Source organism: Megalops cyprinoides, chromosome 19 (assembly GCF_013368585.1).
Source record: "Megalops cyprinoides isolate fMegCyp1 chromosome 19, fMegCyp1.pri, whole genome shotgun sequence".
Taxonomy (NCBI): Eukaryota; Metazoa; Chordata; class Actinopteri; order Elopiformes; family Megalopidae; genus Megalops; species Megalops cyprinoides.
Window position 1 is genome coordinate 4,586,651 of NC_050601.1, and position 19,789 is coordinate 4,606,439.

The window sequence follows — 19,789 nt, forward strand, 5'->3', positions numbered from 1 at the left end:
ATCACCCTGCTCAAAGGGCTTTGGTCCCTCACTCTCCTCCCGTGGCCTCCCCAATGCGCTGACCTTCACCGTGTCACAGGGGGACACAGTCCTGACTGAGAAAGTCACACCCACACACCTGTTGATAAAGAACATTGAGCGAGGTAGCACAGCTAACGGGAGAGTGTCAGTATGAGCCTGTAGCTACTTCCTGTGTGTCACTCCGCTTAGCAGTATGACCCTGCCCCTACTTCCTGTTTGGATGCAGCTTCCGCCCCACCCTCCAGGTTGTCTGCCTGCCACGCTTCTGTGTGTGCATGAACAGGCAACCTGGTTGGGCATCAGCTGTGGAAACGGAAGGGGATCACAGTGTGGGGTCTGGACTGTTCAGTCCCCTGATTTTCCATTCAGGAACCTTGCAAAGGTTAAGGTCTCACCCTCTCTCTGACCAGGCTTCTTTTGCAGTGCATCAGCTCACTTGATCTTTCTTTTTTTCCGATCAGTCAATGGTCAGTATAGCTTTTTGTGCAATTTACTTCAGAGCAATCTTATTGAACAATAACGAGGCTGATCAGAGTGGGGCTGGTTAACTCTTCTAGACAGAGAGAACACACACACACACACACACACACACACACACACATGCACACACTCACACACGTACCAGAAACCATGCATTTCACGTATTATGCACCTTAGTTGTGTGGACAAATCCAATCGACGGACGAAAGGATGGATCGTAAAATGTAAAATGGACAACAAAGATGTACACGTACAGAGACGTGCCAGGAAAGGACTGAACAAACGAAAGTTAAAATCCACACCAGGTTGTCCTACAGTCCTTCACACATTTCTGTGCCCCGGGCGTGGCTGTGTAGGACTGAGGAGATGCTGCTCCTCTCCATCAAATGAAAATGGACACACCTGCCGGAGCACCTGTTCGCAGTCCGTCTGGTCTGGTCTCCTCTGCACGGCCCGTTCTGCTACAAAATGTGTCATTTGGTCTTTCTTTTGTATTGATATTTTGCCTTTACTGCAAAAAGACTTAATTATGGCTGTGTAAATGGGATGTTGAAGAGTTTTGTGTTAGGAGCAGGATTGTGTTTTTAAGGGGTGTCGCATTGAGCTGTCACTCCAGGACAATATTTTATGCCAAAGAGTGATATTTGTGTATTTGTTTAAATGTAGTTATGCGTTTTTTTTTTTTTTGCTTTATTGTTGTACACATTTATAATGTATTGTTTATTATCACACTAGCATAGCCTGTATACATTTGCACAAAGCACTCACTGTATGTACATATGCATTTATATTGTATTATATATATGATTTTTTTAATTATTTATACATGTGCATGTGCCACATAGACATCAGAAGGGATGGAAAGGAAGGGAGGCATCAGGACACACTGCGTGTTGATGCTTTGTGCTGAGTGTGTGTGTGTGTGTGTGTGTGTGTGTGTGTGTGTGTGTGTGTGTGTGTGTGTGTGTGTGTGTGTGTGTGTGTGTGTGTGTGGAGTGTGTCCACCGACCACAGTCTTCTCTCATGGGAACTGCAAAATGGCTTCTTCAGATAGGTCGTTATGTATTCAGCGTCTCCCTCACGGTCCTCCGCCAGACTTTACGGACACCGTATTCTGGATGATGTTAATATCGATGCGTGTGATTGGCTGTCGATGAGGAGGCGGGGCATACACGGCAGCCAGTCAGATCCTTCAGAAGCTGGAGGCGGGGTTAGTCTCCGTTTAGCTAAATAGAAAATTACCAGTAACATGCAAAGAAACTCCTGTACATACAGTTGTAAGCCCCGGAACAACCTAGAAACGACGGTGCAGTTGAATGCTTAAGAATGGTGGCTGGAGGACGGCAGGCCCCGCTGGGATGCCCGCTGGACACCCCAGGGGCCGTGAGGGGTGTGTGGTGAGGAACTTGCATCTTTTCGTGCCGTCCGCCCATTGGTCACCGCACGACAAACTCATGGAATGTCTTCAAGCATCCTGTTCAGCGTAGGCCTCTTCGTTTCGTCCATGTTTCCCGCATGAGGTGTCCTCAAGCGCACCTCCATCGGTAACGGCTGCACTCCGCCCCCCCGTCTCCCGTCTCTCCTGCGCTCGCCTGTCGGAGACACACCAACCGCCAGCGTCTGTCTTCTGTTTGCCCCTCAGCTCTCTCTTTCCGGGAGACGGGATGGGGCTAGATGTTGCTGATGTTTAGCTTTTGTTGACTGTGGTACACACGATTTTTTGGAGTCTGCACGGCGCAGTTTTAGTTTTTTTGGGTTATAGCAATAAAATTGATGTTTTTTCTGTGTCGTTAAGTGTTTGTTGTGAGCCACAGGAACACTCCAGCACAATGGAATTATTGTTTTGCAGAACAGCTTTATTTTTCTTGTTTAGTGGTCCGACCAGCATAATGCAGTACCTCCCCAGAGCTCACACGTTATTGGTCCTTTGTCAGCCCACTGTTTTCCTTTTTTTTTTTTTCCCTGTTTAGCTTGTTTGTTTGTGTCTAGGTGTCCTAAACCCAAACCAGTGGGTTTAGGACACCATCGGACGAAAGTACAGAATCGTTTTACTTTCCAGGGCAGGAGATGGACAGAGAGGTGCAAAAACGTGGACATTGAGATTTGGAAAGAAACAAAGAGGATGAGGTGGCAAAGCACAATGAATGTTGGAGGGCCATGTTCAGATCACAAGATTCACGCGCTGCCCCCAAGCATCTGTCTGTCTGTCAGTTTGGAGCGTGGCCTCAGAGAGACCCTGTTTCCAATCAGCTTCTGCCGCTCCTGTAGGCCCTCTACGCATTGGATAGTTTATACTTTGGTTTTGGAAGAGCGGAGTTTAAATAAAACATTTTGTGCAAACACTAAATGGAATAAATTCAAGTAGACATGTTCCATTTCTGTTCTGTTGCCTTTTTTCCTCTCTGAAGAAATATGTCCAGGTACAAAAATAAATGAGAAACAAAAAAAAAAGGAAAAGAAAAACCACCACCATTTTCTTGGTCTGTTTCAATGAGCCTGTGTCTATGCAAATTATCAGTATGTGTATCAGTATTTTTTTTTTAAATAAGATGACACAGCCATATGGTACCCAAGTTGTAATTTAGATGTATTAATTCATAACATTGTTTATTGATATGGCAAAGAAAAGCTGAAATGTTATGTGAAAATGTGTCACACTCAAAAAGACATTAATACTTTCAATACATGGGCCCAAAAAGTGTCCAACATTCACGGATGTGTAGCTGTAATCAATCAGACTGGTTACCATGGATGCAGAGGGTCTGGGGATGATGTCACAGCAGGAATGGAACACTAACACAGAACCTTGTGACAGCACGGACCAGCATGCCTTGGGTTCATGATCATGGACAGACAGCAGACAAACCAATCAGGGAGCTGAGGGAATGCATGCTCTACTTCTTGGCTCACAAGCCAGTTTGGCTCCTATCGTGAGGGCAACTGACATTTTTCAGTCAATCTACCCCAGCCCCTGGCTTCATGTGTACTTCTGTCTTGGGGGCATGACAACACCTCCAACACTTAGACTTTAAAAACCTAGACCTTCCTTTGAGCGTAATGGCTACACTTGCTGCTTAAGACAACTATTAGTGTATGTCCTCACTCTCTAAAAACTCTGTAAAACTCCTTTCTGACTGTGGACGGCAGTTAGGACAGAGAGATAATGAGACTGACAGATCCTGGGTAAACAGGAAGGAGATGCCAGTGTTTAGTGCTGAAAAAAGCAGGTCTTCTATTACTCAAACCAGGCACCACTGATAGTGTTTCTCATATGAGTAAGAGTGTATTGATCATGAAACAAACATGGCTGGCTTGACTTTGCTGCCCTGAACACCTCCTCCTCCTCAGTCCTGCACCTTGCTGATCTCTGCAGAGTTCAGCTCAGTGGGATCAAGCTCTCATTTCAGGGGGCCAGTGGTTCTCACTCCAAACCGTGTTCGCTAACGTCTTAACCAGAGTAAGGAACTGAGTTTTAAGCATATAATCTGAAACTAATAAAAGGAAACCAAATTGTATGCTTAAAACTTGAATGCATTAAACAAAATTAGAACTGGTAATGTTTTAAAGTTAGTAAGGGTTTTATGAGCTGAGTACATTTTAGTCATTTTGGTTGGCACATGTCCATATCCAGGAAGGTATACATGTTTTGTACTTTTTTTTTCTGGATATTCGCTCAATTCAGGTTTAATACATGATTCTCACTGAAGTGTATGTTTCAGTTTGGGTGGCTTGGGTGTGTCCATGTAAATACATATCTGGGTTAAAATTCTTTATTTTAGGAAATAGATAAAAAATAATGTTCCATGCATAGATTACTGAGGACAGCCGAGACAGAATATGAACATTTATCTACATTCAATATGCAAAAATGGGTTGGCTATTACAAAGCGGGACTCATTCTTGGTGTCTGGTGTTGGTAGTTTAGTAAAGAAATGTCACCTTAGAAATGTACGAATATAACAGTACCACCTGCAAAGCCATTTGGAATGCAAATAATGAAAATATGAACTTCATATTTATTGGGGTACCGTGTCCCCAATAAAAAAAGAATCCTCTACGTTTTCATATAAGCTATTGTGTTAAACATATATGTTTAGATTTAAAATGCCTTTTTGTGAAATAAACCTTGAAATAATTACTCATTTATTTTATTATGAATCTATGTGTTTATATATGTGTACAATTTACATTTTATTTTCAGAAAAACATGTATCGTCTTGAAATGGCGATGAAAATTTGCTTTAGTTCAGGCAAGAAATAACGGTAAAACAAAATTTGACATGTCATGGATCTGCAACTAATGCACGGGCAGTACCATGTTAATAAAATGAAATTGTCGAATGGTAACTTTTTTCAACAAAGTTTGTGAACTCCTGAGAACTATCAGAGAAAATAACAATACGTGAATTATATTCCCGTCCATTTTGACTTTATTAAACCATGTAAAAAATTCACTGTCGGTCGCCATTGCTACCTTGTAACACCACAGACGATTAATATTACTACTAGTCGATGCTCTTTGGTAACATTTTCAGGGAATCAGGAAACCTTCGGGCTTTTCCGTCCCCCGGGGCTCCTTCGTCAATTTTCGTACGACGTACGGCGGAGCACGGGTTTGCGTAGGGCGTGATTGCGCAGCCCCTCCCCCTCCCACAGTCTATCTGGAAAAAGAAAAAAAAACTTTTTTGTATCGAAGGAATCAACAGCCGCCATCTTGTCGCGGCTCGGAATCAGGATTTCGGGAGAGTTATTATTTTTTATTTAGTAACAGGCTACCCAAACCGAGGTCGAACGGGTTCGTTCCGCCGAAAACAGAAGGCTTATACACTTTCGAGGAGATTTGGTGCGAAAAAACGGGGACTGGGCCGGTTTTCGTCGGTTAGAAAACCCCCCGTATATCTGATTTCCCCTTCAGAAAGCGCCGCTTCTCTCCATATCACCGCTCCTGTCCGTATTGTTCACCGGGAGACAGCGGCGTAGGGGCGAAATCGCAGCATAAAAATTACTTTTTTGTCAGTCGATCCATTTTCTTAGAGACAGAAATGGAATTTGAAGCAATTAAATTGCTCTCAGAAAAAACGGCTGTTTAAAGATGCGAAGGTAACGGCTTCTCGGGGGCAAACGACTGAGAATCTAATTTGTGCATTATTTTTAAATTATTTTCTACTTTACGTTTTTTCAGAAAAAAATATTTTCCATCGGGGGACAATTTTAATGATGATAATGTGGGTGTTGGGTGTTGGATTATCATGGGGTGAATGGCGGAGCGGGGCGCTGTTGCTATTTCTTTGAGGCATCTACCTTGCTAGCTAGCTAGCTAGCTAATTATTTTCCTCTGAACGGAGTGTGCGAGAAAGAAAGCCCGAGGGTTTGATTGGTTTGATCGCAGCTACACCCGGTCCGGGAGGATTTTTGTTTGTATTTTCAAATTGCTTAAATAATAATCCTAATCGAAAAACCATGGCTGAAAACTTGCTGGATGTCGGACCTCCGAACCCAAAGCGACCGAAGCTCAATTCACCTGCTCTGTCCACCACGGATGGTCCAGGTAAGGAAGGCCCGGTGTTCCTGGAGGTGATCGCTCCACGTCTCGCTGAAAAGCCACATGCACAAGTTGTGTTGCACCGTTACACGTTGTAGTTTAGCTGGCTCTCTAGTTTGCCCAACTCCTCGTGTGTTTTGGTTAGTGGGTTTTGTGATGGCAATGAGATTTTCTAAGTTAGCGAGCTAACTAACAGCGCAGCGTGGTTGAATCGGCACTGGAGGGTCCATCCAGTCACTTCTAGTTAGCAAGGTAGGTAAGTTACCTATCCTTAGCCACACAGGTCATCTAACAGATTTACAAGTTCTTTGGCATGGAAGCAGTAAGATAGCCAATCCGTCTAATTTACAGTTCCTAAGACTACATTGCATTATTGTCATTTAGCGGACACTGTTATCCAGAGCGACTTACGTAGGTCACACTCTTTACATGTTATCCATTTATACAGCTGGATACTCACTGAGGTTGTTGTGGTTAAGCACCTTGCCGAAGGGTACAGCAGAGGGGCAGCGAACCAGCAACCTCCCGGTTACGAGTCCGCACGTCGCCACTATGCTACACTGCCTCCGCAAGATACAGCAATTGCTAACGTTAGGTCTGGCCAGCTGGCTAATTGCTGAAAATGTCAGAAGCAGCTCCAGTCTTTGCCTCACGCATGGCGAAATACTCCTGTGCCTTCTGTTGGCACTAGAAGGCACAGAAGTATGCAGACGGGGCGCTGGTGGCCAGCTGTGCCCGCTGCTGCGCGCATCGTAGCCGCTGGCCGTTATGGTCGTCGGTGCTGCCCGGCTGCAGAAGTCATTTGAACGTAAGCCTTCCGTAAATCCGTCTCCGTAACCTAACGTTATCCGTGTACCGCTGTCTGGCACCAGACACGTCGGCATCGCTACGCTAGCTTGTTTATGCGTGGTTGTTATGGTGAGCTTGCTGCACATCGCTTTGCTAGAAAGCAAACATGTCAGTTTCATACACAAAAAAGACCTATCATAACTTTCGTCAGTTAACTTGCAGTTGAGACTGATCATCCGTGACTGATATTAGCTGCTCCGTGCTAAAGTTTCGTCATGTCTGTCTTGTCATCTCAGAGGAAGCTGCAGTTATTATAGAAAAATGGTTAGCTAAATGGAATTAAGTTAATTTAATTTGCGACAGGTTACTCTTCGTCAGTGTCGAGGAGTGATTGCTGTGTCGCACTTTGTTAGCTAACGTTAATTAAGTTAGGTGGCTGCTTCTTGCAGGACCAGTTACCGACTTCCACTGACAAGCTGTTTAAGAAATGAACTGGAGCTCCTAAATCGACGCATGCAGACTCGAATTTGCACCCCTCAAGAAGTTATTCCTTCTACAGTGGCTGTTAAAAAGGGGCAAGGCGCGTTAAGGCCAGAGAAAGTGGCAGTGGCCTATGTAGACTTTCGATGATAACGGGCTACAAGCAAATAAAGAACATTTATTCATTTCATTTGAAAATGTGTATTTGCATTTGTAATTTATGTATCTCCAACATTGATGCAGTTTATTAAGTTGACTATGCGTTTTCTACTTGGATGCAATATCTTTGTCAAGTTTTGAGAATCTTCTCATATTTCGGGTTTAGCGTGCAATAAATATGTGAAAACAGGCCCGTCACCTCTTTCTTGGAACCTGGATGGTAATTAGTGCACGTTTTTAACGGGAACGATTTCTGGTGGGAAGCACTTTCGGCTTGATACCTGTCGTTATAAGATGTGTTAATGTTTGTTGATCGCTGTTATTGAGAGAGAAGTGTGGACCCGAGGACAGCGGAGCGTTTTGTAACTGCGTATGTGAGTTGGTGACTGGGGGGGGGGGGGGGGGGGGGGCGTGCCACACGCTTTGGGCCACGGTGTTTGCGCACGGTCAGCAATAAACTGCAAGAACGAATTGCCTCTTATTACAGCACGCCAGCTAATAGATGGTCAGCCGAATAATTCCCGTTTGTGGCCTGCACCGCAAGTGATTAAAATCGATTGAGTTAGTCATCCCGACAAATAAACGGGCAGTTCAGCGAAGCAGCTGTACGGTCAGCGATCGTGCAGTGAACGCAGTCTGAACGTCCTGCATGCAACCGTTTACCCGGTGCAGTGCATATAGGCGGCGGAGGAGCCAGATGTGTATGGACTCCTTTCATCGAGTGTCGTCTGGGTTACTGTCCGTTTTCAAACGTGTCAGACTTGAAAGGTCTGCACTCAACCGTGCAACGCGTGGTCTCTCTTAATCGCTTAATGAAGGGAAAATTCCGCCCCATAGAAGCGCCGGCTTGCTCCAGCCATCCGGGAAATTAGACCTTATTGTTAGCACGTGTTAGGTGTTGCTACAGCGGAGGCGGTTTCTCAAGGAAGCAGAGAGTTTAGCTTCCGTGCCAGACAGCAAAGAGTAGGGCTGTGGCATACCTGTTTATCGCAGTCTGTAAATGAAGGCACGTGATTTCAGAGAGAGTCAGAGTGTAGTTCTGAGGCCCATGGTGGGAAGGCCTGATTACACTCTCAGCCATCTGCTGTTGCTCAGCTTCCTGGCCCCAGTCTAACCAGTGCCTTAACTGTCTAATCTGATGTCGGCTTAGTGCCTCTTCAAGTCTCATGGCGTCTTTTGCCCTGGATGAGATGTTGAACCGTTTTGAGTGTGTGCGTGCGCTATCCTTTTGAACAGGGGTGTCTACTTCAGAGCGTAAACGTGGAGCAGGCGGGCTTGCGAGGGGAGGGTTTTATCTGAACGAAATGGCGTTTGATGGGCTCAGTGAAGGCCTTCGTTTGACTGGATTTCCCCGTGCATGTACGGTTCTGAACAGGTGGTTCAGTGAAAGTGCAGGTGAAATGGAGGCGCTGCGTGTTGCGTTTGGTGTGATGCTGCAGAGAACTTGGGAAGTGATGCTGGACAGAGTGTGAGCAAAGAAGCCAGCAGCAGGCTTCAAACCCCACCTCTCCTCCCCCCAAGCGGCCAACAGCTCTCCCGGTGTCCTCTTCACGTCTCATCGGTGTAGTTATCTGTGGAAATGTGGAAATTGCGGCCATGTTTGCTGCCTCTTTTTGAGCAGCAGAGCTTATCAGTATGCAGGGAAGTCCTCCACTCAAACAGACAAATTTCCAAACTAGTTCCAGAAGGCTGTGAGTATTAATACCGTTTGACTTGTTACCCTGGGGGGGGGGGGGGGGGGGCACACACAGTGTGGCTGCTCTCACAGTTTCAGCACGTCAGTAAATAGAAGTACATTTAAGCCAAATCTGAGGCACTGTCTTCCTTTTGCGGTTCTGTGCTTTGTTATGCCTCGGTTGCGCAACATCTTAAAAAAAAATAGGCCATTTTCAAACACGTCTTCTAAATAGCTAATGTAAGATAGCGGAGAAAAAGAATTAAGTAGACTCGCCTCCACTTTTTTGGGGGGAAATAACGAGACTCAAAGAAATCGGTGAACTGAGGCCGCTCAATTTATTTTGGGTTATGAAAACAAATTCATAATCAACCTTTACTTTGGTGTGCACGTCAGTCAGTGTTGCTCTGCACAGGAACGGTTTCACCCCAACCACGTCTTCTGAGAAAGCAGCGATTTTACTCTCTCATTGGTACCGTCACTCACGACAGCAGGTTCCTCGGTGAGGTGATGACAGAATCGCCACCCTGGTCCTCTGTGTGAGATCTGAATCGCTCAGAAGGGTCCTGCTCAAAGGCCAGAGCTAATTTCCTGCAGCTGTTCATGTGCTGTTTCGTGAGGATGACTGAGATTTGTAACTGGCATTAGCATTGGAGCCAAACTAATGATGTTGAATTGGCAAATGGCTGGATGCAGAATGAAATGGTCTGCATTTGAACTGCAGCATTGATCCCAGCTGGAGTTTTCTTCCCAGAGCTTGTCACGCTGTGGCCTGTCAGTGTGGACCTGTCTCAGCGATTAAGCTGCTCTTCCTCTGCAGCCCTTTAATTTGGCTCTATAGGTGAAGGGATCAGCAGCTTGACTCCCTTCTTCTGCCATTTATTGCATGTCTTTAAAAGGGGTGTGGCATCAGTGTCTACCAATCAGAGCAGCTTAATCCTCTGTGTTTGCCCCGCCCCGCACTGGCCAAAAGGTGTCTGTGACCCTCCTCACGCAAGCCTTGTCCGGAGGTTACTGTGACAGTTTGCAGAGATGTTCCAGCTTGCCCCTCTTTGGCCAGGTCAGGTCTGGCCAGGGCAACACTTGTGGCTTGACTTGTTGGGAGAATGCGCAGGTCTGGGGGGTTCTCTGTCACGTGTGCGTGTAAAGTGCAAGGGCAGCTTCTCAGCAAAGTGTGTTTACCACAGAGTAAAGAAGGAAAGAAATGTACTGCCTTTTCACACAGTTATTAAAAATTTCGACTGTCAAAAAGGCCACTTGGAACCAACTCAAAATGATAAAAGACAGTGTGATTAAAAGCAGTATGTGTGGTTGTGCCTGCATAGACGTCAAGGCGTTCTAATGATCTAAATAGCCTTTAAAAGTATGCCCTTAAAAAACATGGATCCTAGCACTTTTTACAATAAACAAGTCCCTTAAGTTCTCACCTGTTCAGCACAGAACGGTGGCAGCAAGTATTAATCAAGCCGAGCTTTTCTGTGCTTTTCTGTGCAGTTAAGACGGTGGGTTCTTTGTACTGGAACCCGTTAGATATTGAATCCTTCAAGGCACCAGCATGGCATAGGGATTGTAGAGCCAAAGTTTGCCAGAACAATTCCCAGGTTTTAATTTGAGTTGCTTCACCAAATGCATGGTTATAATAGGATAATATGTAAAAGTGTAATCTATGTAAACCCTCAGCAAAGAGATAAGAATCTCTCCCCATGCCCCTGACAGAAGGTGCTGATATATTTTAGCCTTGCATGCTGGCATGACTTTTGAGGTTGCTTGAGGTGTGCGTGGCAGGCAGTGTGATAGGAGCATCCAGCCCTATCCCCAGGGCTTGTATCCTCCCCTCTCCACCAGCCGAACAGCTCCCCCGCTTTACAGCGTATCATTACGCCAGCTCTTTTACGACCTGTCATGTTTCGCTGTCACTCTCTGATATTACAGTGTGCAGGCTAGCTTTGTTTCTGTCGGTGCTGACGCACTGCTTTAAACACACACCAGCCACAGCGTGGGGTTGCATTCGGTGTGTGCCGAGGCTGAGGTGACACAGCCGAGGAGTGGTGGGAAAAGGCTGAAGTCTGAAGGATACTGAGGGTCGGGGGGTTATAACACCTTAACCCATCAGATGATTGTAAAGTCCCTAATTCTCAACCTCGATTATAACGCCTTAACCCTCAGTCTTGATTGTAATTCCTTAACCCTTAGTCAGTTATAACACCTTAACCACCAGTCTCGAAATGAGACTGAGATGATAAAAATACATTTGAGGGTGGCTGTCACCTGAAAAGGTGTGAGGGAACACCCCTCCTTACAGAAGCTGAGTATCTGTACTTAAGGGTGTGAAAAAGGCTTTACTTACTGTGAACCCACTGTGCGGCACAGTGCCCTTCACATATGTTCAAAAACACATAACAGAAAAATCCACATACTGCATCACGTTTCCTGCTTAAAACATCAAAAAATGTTAGTCCACTAATAATTTTGCTTGAGTATCTAACTCTGCCATGTGCAGTGATGTCAAAGTAATAACTTCTTTCATTTTCAAGCCAGAGAAATGATCAAGTATGTTATACATTACACAAGTTTCATACACATATACATTGCTTTTCTTGTATAGCATAATTTTGTGATCCTGTTAAAGTGTGAGTAAATATGGAAGGCCCTGTGTGTGGAAGAGTTGTAAAGCCCGCGTAGGCGCAGCGGAGTGAGTGTCGGAGGAGTGTGGCCGGGCTCCTCTCCTCTTGCAGCCCTCGGACGTCCTCACAGAGCACTGCACAGGAGCGCTGTTCAGCAGCGGGGCTGAGCGTGTGTGTGTGTGTGTGTGTGTGTGTGTGTGTGTGTCTGTGTGCGTGCGTGCGTGTGTGCGTGCGTGCGTGCGTGCGTGTGTGCGTGCGTGCGTGCGTGCGTGCGTGCGTGCGTGCGCGCGCGTGCGTGCGTGCGCGCGCGTGCGTGCGTGTGTGCGTGCGTGTGTGCGTGCGTGCGTGCGTGTGTGCGTGTGTGTGCGTGTGTGTGTGTGTGCGTGCGTGTGCGCGTGTGTGCGTGCGTGTGCGCGTGTGTGCGTGCGTGTGTGCGCGCGTGTGTGCGCGTGTGCGTGCGTGTGTGCGTGCGTGTGCGCGTGTGTGTGTGCGTGTGTGTGTGTGTGTGCGTGCGTGTGTGTGTGTGCGTGTGTGTGTGCGTGTGTGTGTGTGTGTGCGTGTGTGCGTGTGTGCGTGTGTGTGTGTGTGTGTGCGTGTGTGCGTGCGTGTGTGTGTGTGTGTGTGCGTGTGTGCGTGCGTGTGTGTGTGTGTGTGTGCATGCGTGTGTGCGTGCGTGTGTGCGTGCGTGTGTGCGTGCGTGTGTGCGCGTGTGTGTGTGTGTGCGCGTGTGTGTGTGTGCGCGTGTGTGTGTGTGTGTGCGTGCGTGCGCGCGTGCGTGTGCCCGTGTGTGTGTGTACGCGCCAGGACAGGGGTGCGCAGTCTGTGGACACTGTGTGCCAGAGTGCAGGACTGCGGTTTCAGGGCTGAGGGCTCAGAACATCGTCAGCAAGGGGAGCAAACTGCAGCACCTCTCCGCTGATAGGATGCCTGGGGCTGGATCTCTCTCTCTCTCTCTCTCTCTCTCTCTCTCTCTCTCTCTCACATACACACACAGAGGGCGAGTGCCACCTTCCTTAATACGCTTCGCCATTGCCTTACACGTTTTGTATTCCACTTAGGCACTGCAAATACTGCCTCTAATGGCCTCTCCACAGGATACTTAATTTCTGTTTCGTAGCTCATGCTTGGACTTAGTTAAAGCCGTTTGGGACACTCTTAGCATTACGATGCAATTGTTTTGTGGTTTTCATCTGTTTCTCTGGAGAAGTGTCCCCCTTTCGGTCCCGCAAAGCTGGAGATATGCCTGTCGGTGTGTCTTATCAGAAGGTACTTTCGAATCCACCATTCCCAAGTAGTGTCCAGCTGACAGGCAGTTCCAGCGAAAAATATCTACAAAGACTTACTGTAGTGTCCTTTGGGGGGAGACCATGGCCAGTGATTATGCCTATTTTTGGCCTGTTTCAGGCCTGTTGAAATTGTACATTTTATTGGAAATGTGACTTTGAACTTTACTTATTATTCACACTGCTACCTACTTAGTAAGATGTCTCTATGCAATTCATACACGGTGCTCTTTTAAGTGATTATTTTTTGGCATTTTGCTTTGTTTCTCAGAATCTAAATGTCAACTCAGAAAGATACATGTGCGGGTTTGTTGGTTATGGGTTGGCTTTGTGTGGCAAAAGGCATTATTTTTATAGGGCCCACAGTCCTGGCCTTGTGAGGAAGTGTTGTGAAGCATGACTGTCTTGGGCATTGTGTGGATGAGAAATGGACACTCTGCTGATTGTGGAAGTGCGTTTAATGATGGACCTGGTGACACCCTCTGTTCAGACACACCCACTTCTGACACGCCCTCCTGGGTTAGGGCTGGATTTATAACATCATGGTTTTCGGACTCTGATTTTCTTTTTTTTTCAGCACCATACACCCAAGGTGCAGTGCCTTGCCCAGACTGGGCAGGTGAAGAGAGAACACCAGTATCAAGGTGTGCCTGCCTGTTTTGGCACAGCATAAAGACCGGTTGATATAGCTGTCTGTAAATTGGCGTTTGGTTTCTCCCAGCTGCTACCGTAGTATCGCTGAGCAGGTCTGGGTACCTGCTGCGCCACAAATAGTGTTGTAACCACACTCTGGGATGAGTCAGTGTAACGAACTGTGTTCATGGGTTTGCCCTGTCACGCATGAACGGCGTGGGGTTTTTGTTTTGAAAATTCGCAGTGATTCACTCACGTTTACTCGTTGCCGTGACGGTGTCGGTGTGTGGCGGGAGGGAGAGCGGGAACACGGCCAGCACTCGGTGAGCTGAACGCTGTGGATCACTTTACCCTGCTTTCCCTGGCATTCATCACACGGACCGACAGCGCAAACCTTCCGAAAGCTTCAGCCATCACTCACAGGAATGTGTGGAGCTTTCTTCGTGCCATAAACTGTGGAGACGTCTTCTCCGGGAAGGGGACCGGGGCAGGAGGCTTGGGTACAGTGGAGATTTACAGAGCTCGATTTTAGATTGTGGGACTGACAGCGTTGTGTTTAGGTTGGGTACAAAACTTAATACCAGGAAATTCCAGTGGCGTTGCGGCTAATTTTTAATTCTCCACCCGTCCCCCACGCTCGCCTCTTACCCTGTCCCACTGCACAGCCTCAGCCAGCCTGGCTCATGTGGTTCAGCTTCTCTGTGTTCTTCAGGTAAGTTTCTTGTCAGCTCACCCTGCCACCCTGCTGGTGCTATGGGTACAAACAGGGTAAAACTGCGCTGCTTCATTAAGCTTCAGCGCTAGAAACAGGAGGTAAACATCCCAGGCAGGAAGGAGCGTGCCGTCAGCGATCGCAGCACACGGCCAGAGGTGGATATCAGGACGTGCAGAAGAGCTGTGTAGGGTCTTTTGTCGATACAGTTGGCTCAATCTGAGCAGTTCCAGCCTTTGTGATGTCGTTTGTGATGTCATGTGCTACAGCTCTGGTTGAGGGTGGTACTGCAGTGGAAAAGCTGCTTTCTGCTTCTGAGTCGTCCACTTGGATCCAGCTAGTGTTTGCCTGGTTCCAGCTCTGCAGTGGAAAAGGGGCCTGGCTGGCTTACTTGCTCACGCTGCCTCCACACACTAGACAAAGTGAGTTTATATCCTATATATTTCTGTAAGGCCGCTGGCAAGTTGAAGAAAGCTGTTGAATTCTGGGATTCAGCATGACTCTTAATGGTCGCCCCTTTTGGTTTCATTCACATCTAATGTTTAAGTGCATTAAAACGCAAAACCAAATGAACGCGGTGAACTCGTCAGGCGTAGCAGCTGGATCGGCACTGCATATGGCTGGGGCTCTCAGAGGGTGTATCAGCGCGCTATTGACGTATGGTCACCCCCTTTGCGGGACAATGAGACCGCGGATAATTAGCCGTATGGCTTCCCCCCTCCCAGTCGCTCTGGTCAGCCGTGACTGCCCACACCTTCAGTGTGGGGTTAGGTCTGGCCCTGCCTTCTGTGCAGGGTTGGGCTTGGGTTACTCACCCCAAGCAGGGGGGCCATTTATTACTGTGACAGAGAGCAAACGCCAACCCCCCCCCCATTCTCTCCCATCTGTCCCCCCGTGGGGGCCAATCGGGGACTGAAGGGGGGGTTGGGCCTCCTTCACTGTCCACATGGCGCTGGGCTCTGATAGAAAAGGTTATTGATGTTGTGACGCCCAACACGTGGGTGATGCTTTGGTGGAGTAGCCGTTTGGTGTGCACTTTGACTCATTGAGTTCTTGTTTGATTAAGGAAAGCCGTATAATGGACTGCTTGAAATGAATGTTAATTGAAACAGACGAAGTATCCTGGTTGTTGTGATGTAAAAGTAATGAAATGAAACGGTATGTTGCTTTTACGTCAATATTATTTTTAAATTCGCTTTCAGTGAAGTTTTCATGTTTCCATGTGGATTGAAACCCAGTGGACGTGCAGATGAGTTGATACCCTGGCCAGTTAAAACACCCTTGCATCAGAGTTGATTATCTGAGTGTGTGTGGATGGGATTCATCACTCATTTTACTCCAGTTTATCGTCGTGATTGCTTGTTAGTTTCCTCCTATATGTAATTGCATTAACTGACCCATTCACGAGGGATAATTTGCAGCAGTGTCCAAGCTGGAATACGGCCCTCTGGCTTGGGGCTTGCGGTACTCTGAGCTGCCCTTCCTGTACACGTCTTGGTTCTGGGCTGAGGAGAATTGTAGTTCCGATTGTAGTTTCACACAGACATTGCCGCACAGAGTTAGTGAGTGCACATACTCGGTTGTGGAATTGACCGCATGAACATTGGCTGAACAAGTTGACTCAACCGCAAAACATGCCCTAGACCTCTCTGTATATTTGGATGGCTTATTCTGAGAAATGTGCTGGTCATGTTTATGGTGTCTTTACGGGTAATGGGTTGATGGTGATTTGTGAATGGGGAACATTGAGAGCATTTGGCTACACCTAATGCAATTGTTGTGACAGCGCGAAGATTTTTTCAGTTGGCTGTAATGCTGCTAAAGTGAATTCTACGGCTGACAAGGTTGTTTGCTACAGTAAAATCAGGTTTTGTGTAAATGAGGTTTCCCCTTATCTGAGACGGCATGTTGGTCGGTAAAGCTGTCTGTCCGCTCACTCTCCTGCTAATTTCATTTCTGACCGCCGTGGCCGTGTTACTGAAAAAAGCTCCATTTGTTAAGCCCTTACTGTACTCCTAAATATATTTGGAATGATGAGACCTTCCCCTGATTGCTCACTATGCCTTTTCAGCCACCTGTTTTTCTTTACTTTTTTACTTTTGCAGTTAAAGAAAGTCTGCCAGTCTGGAAGTGAGCATCTTTAATATGGAAAGAAAGTGTGTCCAAGCTATTCTCAGACAGCGCCTCAGTGCTGTTACTGCCAGATTCTCAAGCACAGGATCGGCCGTAGGTGTAGGCAACACGTCCAGTGCTGCAGCTCAGTGTATTTTGGCGTGTTTAGGAATAAACACTTGACGTGCTTTCAGCAGACTCACAACAGATTAATAAAAGTTGACGAGCAGAATCTATTTTCAGGACCAGCTTTTTTTTGGCAAATGGGAAGGGCTTCACCCACCTTAGTTGCGAGCGGCTTTGTGCAAAGCACATCTTTGCAGACATTACAAGATTAAATATCAGTCCACAGTTTTGATGGTTTTCTTTTGAGTGTTTGGCGGGAGCTCCTTGTTGTACAGTAATGTGTTGTGCAGAACGTACAGTAGGATGTTTGAAACCAGGACTGACACATCACGCCAGTTTTGAATTTGGGGTGCTGTGGAATGTGTCACCAGCTCATTATGCAGCTATGATTATTACCATCGTTAGCAAGCTTGCAGTTTTCTGTCTAGCTTGCTTAGAGGCTTTTTAAGCGCAGAACAAAACCACAGAGAGCCCCAGGCCTTTTCTAGCTGTTTCCACTGATGGTGCTTTTAGTGTTTGTTCTGGTGCGTAGTTCACTGTAGATAGGTGTGTTCTGGCCAGAGCTCCTCACCTCCTTGCTGCTACTAGTGAAAAACAGCGGTTTAAACACTGTTGTGAATGGTCTTTATTTCCATTGGTAGCTGTCACTTCCTCTAGCCAGATCAGCTTGTGAAACTCGGTATGAATGCAATTCTTTTCTTTTGAAATTTTCCAGCATTGTAGAAACGAACTCTCTCAGGGGCTTCCAAGAGCAATTATTGTGGCTTGTACACACCAACACTTCTAGATCTACGCTGTTAAGATGATGTACAACTTGAGCGTTCGCGCCAGGTTTTACTTGCCAAATACTTGCATTTCCGTAATCGTCTTGATTTTCCTGTCATGGACGATTATGCTGAACGAACGAGATGGCGGGCGGCGTCTGAACCCGAGCGGCGCGGCGGGGGCGGGCAGGAGACCCCGCTCTCTCTGTCATGGTGTCTGTGACAGCGGCGTTTCTGTGGCCGAACCCCTGGGGGACAGCGACGAGCAGGCCGAGCCGTACCCTGCCTGAGTCTGAGTGGCCCCGGCTCAGTCTAATTGGCGATTTGAATGCGCATACTTGCCATGCGTTAACTTCTTCTCTTTTTTTCCCCTAATGTAATCTGTTCTTTTAAATCTAATCTGTCCCATTAGGGCAGTGATTGCTATTTTTACTGCCACCGGCAGCTGTCCGGCCCTCATCTGTGCCTGCATTGTGGCTGAGGGGCATGGGGACTGTGGTACATTCCTCATTTAGTGAGATGCGTTTTTCACCCCGTCTTCCTGGCGGATCTCCGTCCTGCCGCTGTTCTACCCAGCAGCCTTTGCTCAGCAGAGATGTTTAATGGACTCTCTCACCTTGCGCAGTGAAAAGGTGACGCACCGCATCTGAAAGTGATTAATCCCGGGAGTTTTCTGGTGGTGGGGAGGGAGAAATAGTGGTTGTTGAGTTTCTTCTTTTGCATCAGCAGTTTCTCCCTCTAACTGACTACATTTACATGGACAGCAGTAATCTAACTATTGACCTTATTCTGAATAAGACAATATTCTGATTAAGGTGTTTACATGAGTTGCTTTTAGAATATTCCATTCACGTTCCTGTTTTACATGTTATAGAGCATAGATCGATTAATGGCACACATCTATTATGTTCCCACGTCACGCCGTCTGACGTTCCCTCCAGAATTTCACGTAGGCTAGGCTGTCGACATACAGCTCGTTATGGTGCCATACACTGTTTTGGGCGTTTTTTAATTTTACGGAAGCTTCAAGTGCAGTTACTTATTTGTCAAGCCATACGTGCAAATGGACGACGGCGTCGTCTCTGGCCATGCTCCCGTTTGCCGTCAAACGGGTGAGCCCTGCCGTGTGTGTACGTGTTCTGTTGCAAAATGCAGCGAAAACTCCCACAGGACGTTGATAGTGTGATTAAGGTAGTTTCTTCATCAGAGTATTGTCTTAATCGGGTTAATATCGGAATTTTGTTGTCCGTGTAAACGTACTGATTGTCCGAAGCCAGTGCTGTTACTGTGGCAGAGAGACCAAAGCTGGAATTACACACACACACACACACACACACACACACACACACACACACACACACACACACACACACACACACACACACACACACACAAACAAACAGGGTGGCTGATACAGGACCAGACTGGTTTTCAGGGGAATTTCTTCAGTAACTTTACTGTACCGTTCTGCTAATGATCATTAATTCCAAAATCCCCAAGGGTTCTTCCCATTCAGGGGGCCAGGCCAATAGATGCTGTGGGCCAAGCTTGGCCCTGTTTGTGTGTGAGGATGTGCATGGGCGTGGTGTCCGCCAGCGTCGGTCTCTCAGACGGAGCGCTGTCGGGCGGCGGCTGCTGTCCTCTGGCGGCAGGCACGGCTCTGTCTCCGTGCCGACCCCCGCGGCGTCCCTGAGCGGGGGCCTCGCGTGACGGCACGCTTTCGGGATCTGTTGTTAGCTCATTAGTGCGCCGCGCGTGTTTGTGCTGCTAACCGCAGGAATGCGCCCTGCCGCTCCGCTCAGGTTGGCACGGAGACGTGCGCCGCTGAAACCGGTTGGCCTGGGGCGTCACCGACGTCCCACACCTCCCCGGAGCACGCCTGAGGACTCTTCTGGGCGGAGCAGCTAGGAGTGTACGGTATCCTGACACTTCAGCTGACATGCTCAGCTAACTCCCGGTGCAACATGAGCATTGTCTTTTTGTCATTTTGTTTTGTCAGCCGACAGTTTAGCATAGTGCTGAGGAGCAGGGCTCATAACCAAAAGGTTGCCAGTCCGATTCCCTGCTGGGGGACCTACTGCTGTACCTAGGGGCGGGGTACTTAACCCATATTTGCCTAAGTCAATATCCAGCTGAATGAATGGATAACATGTAAGAATTGTAACCTCTGTAAGTCGCTTTGGAAAGGAGCATCTGCTAAATGATAGTAATGTAATGTTTTGTTTTTCCCCAAGCATCATTGATGCCGTTCATTCAGGCATAATGAAGTCAGGCTGCACGCTGCACCAGTATCAGTGAAGTTACTGAAGGTGTATAGGGGCTGATGTAATAGACCTGTGTTGGCACTAAAAATTTGAGTAGATAGATTGCAGAGGTGTGTGCAGCCCCC

At 47.2% G+C, this 19,789-nt stretch overlaps 1 protein-coding gene across 1 annotated transcript in view; it reads left to right on the top strand.

The window, feature by feature from the left end:
* The first annotated feature begins 5,204 nt into the window (after positions 1 to 5,204).
* LOC118794065 (histone lysine acetyltransferase CREBBP-like) overlaps positions 5,205 to 19,789 on the top strand; it is a 47,295-nt gene continuing 32,710 nt past the window's right edge. Inside the window, 1 exon segment of the mRNA XM_036552206.1 lies at positions 5,205 to 6,049. Coding sequence (XP_036408099.1) covers positions 5,962 to 6,049 — 88 coding nt within the window. The 5' untranslated portion in view covers positions 5,205 to 5,961.